This window comes from Alligator sinensis, unplaced genomic scaffold (genome assembly GCF_000455745.1).
Source record: "Alligator sinensis unplaced genomic scaffold, ASM45574v1 scaffold665_1, whole genome shotgun sequence".
NCBI lineage: Eukaryota > Metazoa > Chordata > Crocodylia > Alligatoridae > Alligator > Alligator sinensis.
Window position 1 is genome coordinate 49,617 of NW_005842034.1, and position 5,852 is coordinate 55,468.

At 42.7% G+C, this 5,852-nt stretch overlaps 1 protein-coding gene across 1 annotated transcript; it reads right to left on the bottom strand.

Annotated features, from left to right (window-relative positions):
- Window positions 1-4,149: 4,149 nt before the first annotated feature.
- On the bottom strand, window positions 4,150-5,822 carry GADD45G (growth arrest and DNA damage inducible gamma). The gene is made up of 3 exons (XM_006022388.3): window positions 5,679-5,822; window positions 5,330-5,543; window positions 4,150-4,967 (listed from the first exon to the last, which is right to left on the bottom strand). Exons 1-3 carry the CDS (start codon window positions 5,777-5,779, stop codon window positions 4,857-4,859), a joined length of 426 nt encoding a protein of 141 aa, XP_006022450.1. The 5' UTR covers window positions 5,780-5,822; the 3' UTR covers window positions 4,150-4,856.
- Between the last annotated feature and the right edge of the window lie 30 nt (window positions 5,823-5,852).

A 5,852-nucleotide genomic window follows, 5' to 3' on the forward strand; every position in this document is an offset into this window, starting at 1 on the left:
TGTGTGTGTGTGTGTGTGTGTGTGCGTGCGTGCGTGCGCGCGGACCAGCCCCAAGGTTTATGATTACAGTGTTTCAATCCGCCTAATAAACTAGAATTTTAAGGATCCCGAGTTGGACATTTGTAGCCAACATAAGGTGTTGGTGTTGTTCCTCTGATGGTTGTTTTGTGGCTGGGGGGCATGTTCTTGGATTACATGACACCCAACAGCACCCTTGAAAGGCTCTCAAGGCACCCTAGAGAATCACTGCTCTAATGCTTCTAACAGGATACCAGGCTGCAGAAGACTGATGAAACAGTAATGATATTTGCTCATTTACTGCAAAATACTCACTTAGCTTTTTCAATAAACTCTGACTCAATGTTACTGCAATCTTTAGCAAGCAAGAAAACCATTTCTGTAATGATTGTATACCCTCATTCCATGAATACATCTCTTCTCCCAGATCTGCCAGCATCTATAGAGATGCAGCAGTCTATTCTTTATATACTTCCTTTTGGACCCTCCATCCTTTCCAGTCAGCTGCAGAATTTGTAGGATTTCAACAGCTTAGTACTCCCTTCAATATATATATATTCAATACACACACACACACATTTGGATAAGACTATCAAGGTACTTAAAAGAAATAATTACAGTATTATGACTGACACAGCTGGAGAACTCGGGGACAGGGTCACTAGCTACATCTAAATAAAAAGTGTGAACACCAAAGAATTATTTGGAGTGATGCATAGACAAATGTTGTTAGAAGCAATTGAACAAAAGTAAGGAAAATGGACTGGATATCACAGGAAATTTCCTGAGAGCAAGCTCTATTCAAGAACTGAATAGATACTCAAGGAAAGTAATGGAAACCCACTGGTTGAGAAATTTTAGAATGAGACTTCACAAATCATTTAAGTACCAAACAGCACTAGCAGAAACTTGGATTGGACAACCTAATAATACTTTTTGATCTTTAATATCTGTGTCAAAAAGATAATACTAAAAATACTCGGGTTTGATCATCTTGCAATACCCAGGTGAGAAGTATTGTAGAGATGTGCAAGCAGAGGGTTTCCCCCTCCCCCAGCACTTCTTGGCTCAAAACTTCTCTCAAACCAAGAGCCCATCACCTCACTATAAACCATTCCATAATTCCAAGTTTAGCAAATGCCTCCCAAGTGCTCTATTCTCAGTAACCTTACCCAATCCCCAACTCTTCAACCACACGTATACGTACTGCTAGAGCTGCAGGAACAGTGGCAAAAACAAAAAAGGAACTTTTTTGTGGCTCGAAGGAGCAGGTGCAAAAGACCCAAAAATATTGCTACAGTGGAGCTAATCTGGAGGTCAGTAACTGGAAGTCATTCAAAGCATTCAGATGTATTGGAGCTTCCGAAGACTGAAGTAGCCTCAGATCTACCAGGAATTTCCCAGTGGGAAAAAATGCTGCAGTCAGGCCCTCTCAGAGGTCAAGAAAGGCCCGGGCCACTTCCATTTTTTGAGGCTCAAAATACAATGCAATAATTTATAATAAATGTTCCTTTTTTATTTAACAAGTGCTTTTCTAGCTTTTTTCTTCTTCTTTCAATCCTGTCAGTGTATCTCTGTGTCTGTATGTATAACCTCATTTGGAGATAACGTCAAAAGTCTAAATTTGAGGCCCTCCGTGAATGAGAGGCCCGGGCCAAATGGCCCTCCTGGCCCCCACTGTGATAGGCCCTGGCTGCAGTAGAGTAAAGCAGCCAATAATGTTACAGCATGACTGATATTTGAGGCATTACAGAGATGCTAGCTCTGCAACTCTGTAAGAATCAATGACCTGATGCACCTGGACAATGAATAGATACAAGTGTAATGCATGTTTGCAACAGCTGGACAGTTGTTTCTTGCAAAGTATAGGTGAGAGAATATATTTGAGCATATAAAGATGCCTACTCACTCCAGTAGATATCAGCTGCTTAATTTTTGTTCCATTACATAATGCCCATCGTTAGAAATACTTGCATCGGTGCCTAACTTGTAAGCTATATGTCTTTGACTGCTATGCAGTAAATATAAATCATTACAGGACATTTTAAAAACTAACCCAAGCAAAACTGGGCTTAATGTTATTTGCCCTGCATCTAAAGATATCAGTACTCATCAACAGCAAGATAAAGCTCACAAAAGATTGAAACTGCACTTCTTCATGAGGCACAATTACAGCTTATGGGAAAGGCCAAGGGCACACTCTCGCTTTTACTGGACTCTAATGCAAAAGTCTTCTCATGATTTTCCAATGTGTGCTTTAAATGTTAAAGTCCAGGCTTTGTCTTGCTTCGTTAGTTTTATTATTATTTGGAACCCCATACCTCTTCTCCATAGGTGCTGGGGTAGAGCTCCTAGTCACAAAATTAAAGTTTCTATTACTTACCATCCCATCTATCATACCAGCCAAGGTATGCATTGCATTAGAATTGAAAAAAATATATACCAGTTTAATAATTTACTTCTGTTTTATCTGATTTACAGTTTAAATCATTCAGGGCCTTAATTTACTGCTCATGGTTCATACCAAGACAGTTCATTTTAAGCTATTCTAAGCCATATACTGATTAGGTAAAGAACAAAGCTTGCCAAGTTCTGTTTCTTCAAAGCTCTGAAATTCTTGAAAGTGATGGTGCATGTATTTATCCAGGTAGAAAATCTACTACTGAGATAAGACATTCTGTACCTGCCAGAATGGTTGCAGTGGAAGCAGTCTTTTTATGTGCAGGGTTTCTCTCATGAAATCAAGTTCCTGGAAACCTTAAGAATAAGGTTAAGTAACTTTTTCAATGAGTTCATAAATTTCCCTCTACAAAACTATTTTTAATCTATTTTGAATGTAGTGAAGGAGTTAAAACTAATTATTTAGAACTCCAATCCAAGGGTGAACTGCTGGGAGTTCTATCCCGTGTGCATTGTCATGCTGCTCTGTCATACCACATACAGACAGTGACTGAGCACCACTTATCCCATCGGATGAGTGCTGTAAAACTGGATGAATCCAAAATCGCTTTACAACAATGTTGTAGTGCTTGCTCCTAATGAAGTCAACAACTCTGGTTTGATGAGCTGTTCTCTCTCAGAAATAGCATTTTGCTTATAGATGTGGTAAAATGTCAATCAATCACTTGGGGGTGGGGAGGGGAAGGGATGTATTCTAATATTGCTCTCACTGCTATGGTATTAGTGTTTTCTTTTAAAAGGACACACAATTCATGTCTATTTTAAGTTTCTTTTTCTGTACCCTTCTATTGTGCAAAGCATGCACAGACTCGGTTGCATGCTTTGGGTATGGAGATAGTAGGTACAGCCACCCAGGCAATCACAGATTCTTACCATCTCCCTACTGATGAAGACATTATAAATAATTGTGCACTGGTAGCCCTATTAGGAGAAAGCTGTTTTCATTTCAGTCATGTTAGCCAAACTTATACTACATTAAAAAAAAAAAACAAAAACAAATGTGCAGTTCCTCAATTTCTCTCTGCACTTGATTTGGTTTTAGCCAGGCAATTAAAGTTTCAGACAATTGGGTTGGAGAATGACAGCTTCTATTGTTCCAGCATATGGCAGACAGACAAGACAAACAACAGACTTGAAGCAGATGCAAGCTATTATATCTGAAACCTGTATTCAGACACTAATTGTAATGTTTCAGATTTACCTATTGACTCCTATTCACAAAAATGTTAAAAAGGACACGTATGCAGAAATAATGTTATTGATGAGAGTAAGTGCAAAGACATGGCTGCTACAAGATTCCCCCCCCCCCAGTAAAGTGGTTAAATACATATAGATATGCAAAGCTTTTTGTTCAGAGAGCAAGCTGCATGCAACACCAGGAACTTTGAAACCAAAAGTCTTCTTGGACTACTCTACTAAAGAAACCGTCTGTAGAAGCCACCTATGACAAACAAGGTCATTAAGCATGCAGCCCTTCAGTCTTGCAAGCTGTTGCGGTAAGCAGCTGTTGCAAAGGGGTGAAAGGTCAAATTATCAGTTTTGAAGAGCCATGCTTTGAATTAAAATTAGCTACTCTCTCTCAGAGCTAAGTGTCTTTCCTAGTAAAGGCACATTTCCATACATTAGCTGCCAGAGAACAAGCATTTGGAAAGGGGGGAGAAAGAGAAGAGTAAAATTTAAGTCTGCTAAATATACATTATATAAAAGGATGTGTGTCATCTCCAAAAGCTTTTCCCTACCCAGGTAAGCAAGACACCAGAAGTTATTTGTCAAAAACAGTTTATTATAAAAACAAATGCTTCAATAGCAGCATAAGTAGTAATAAAAATGATTATTGCATTAATTAAACCAGTTTTGCAAAGTAGCCAAAAGGCCTGATAAGTCAGTCTGTACAAGACAGTCTGCATAAAAGTCTTTGTATTGTCACAGTAACAAGTCTCTAACTAGGCCATCAAAGTTTTCCTCCTAATATTTCATAGACATTGCCAACAATTCCTAGTTACAATGTTGTTTTGTCCAGTCCTTCCATGTGATTTTTGTCCAATTCCCAACCTTCTGTCCTGCCTTCTGGAACAGTTCCACTCGACCCTGAAACTTGCAGTTTTTTCAGCTCCTGGAAACTTGCAGTACTTCCTTCAGCTCCATGGTATGCCAGCCCCTCCACTAGCCCCACTGCATAGTGGGGCCAACCTGCTGGCACGAGCCATCCTCTTTCTCTTCTTTTCACAAGAGCCTGCTTGGTGCCAGTCTGAGCGACTCAATCCGATCTCTTGACCAAGCTAATCCACAGAATCAGCAACTTGTTGCACACCAGGTGAGCCAACACCATGAGAAGAATACAACAAAGGTTTCAGCCTTCCTAGTGCACTGGATATACATCACTCCGGCAGGGTGATTGTGGGTACCCAGTCGTTGACCTTCCGGCTTTCCTCACAAAACAAGTTCAGCTTTTCAAGGGCTGGATCCTTCCATGCATCCCCATTGGGGTTCTGCAATAGAAAAAGAGCTTCCATGAGTAAACACATTCCTGGTCCTCAGAGCAGCACTGAGCTGGGAGAGCATGCTGGCACGAAAGGAGTGGATTTAGTCCTTTAAGTTGGCACATCCCCTTCGAGGGGAACAAGCAGGACCTTGCTTTTTGTTGGGCAAGTTGCAGGGAGGTGGGGAAATTCATGCTAAAGTAGCGTCAGACAAGTATCCAACACACACACCTCTCAGACTGTCTGGGGAAGGGGTCTCCAGCAGAGGCACCTACTAGTGTCACCCCAAGGGCACCCATGGAGCAGATGCCAAGCTGCTTGCAGAGGGCAGCCATGCCCACAGCACCTCCAAACCCAGCTCAGCCACTCACCATGATGAGGATACAGTGGAGGTCTCTGGGCTCGCCCGCCTCCTCGCCAGGCCCCAGGATCTTGGCCAGCTTGGGGGTGTCATTAAGCCGCACGATGTCAATGTCATTCTCGCAGCAGAAGGCTTGGATGAGAGTGAAGTGGATCTGCAGGGCAATGTCCCCCTCATCCTCCTCATCCATGGCCAGCACGCAAAACGCCACGTTATCTGGATCCCTGCGGCAGGGGGGGGGGGGGGGGGGGGAGAGGCAGACATCCATTAACTCCAGGCTCCACACACCAGGCAAGGAGGGAGGTGGCTGGACGGACAGATAGGCAGGCTGGGGAATTAGACACTGGCTACAGACTTACACATTCATCAGCTTAGCAGACTCGTAGACCCCAGCCGTGAGGCAGCTACGCCGCTGCGCCGATACCAGGAGCTCATGGAGGGCTTTGCCAGCACCCTGCATCCTGCAAGAGAGGCACAAGGAGGGGGGTCAGCGCCCAGCTGAGCCGCACGTCAGCCCCAGCAGGTCAAGTGCA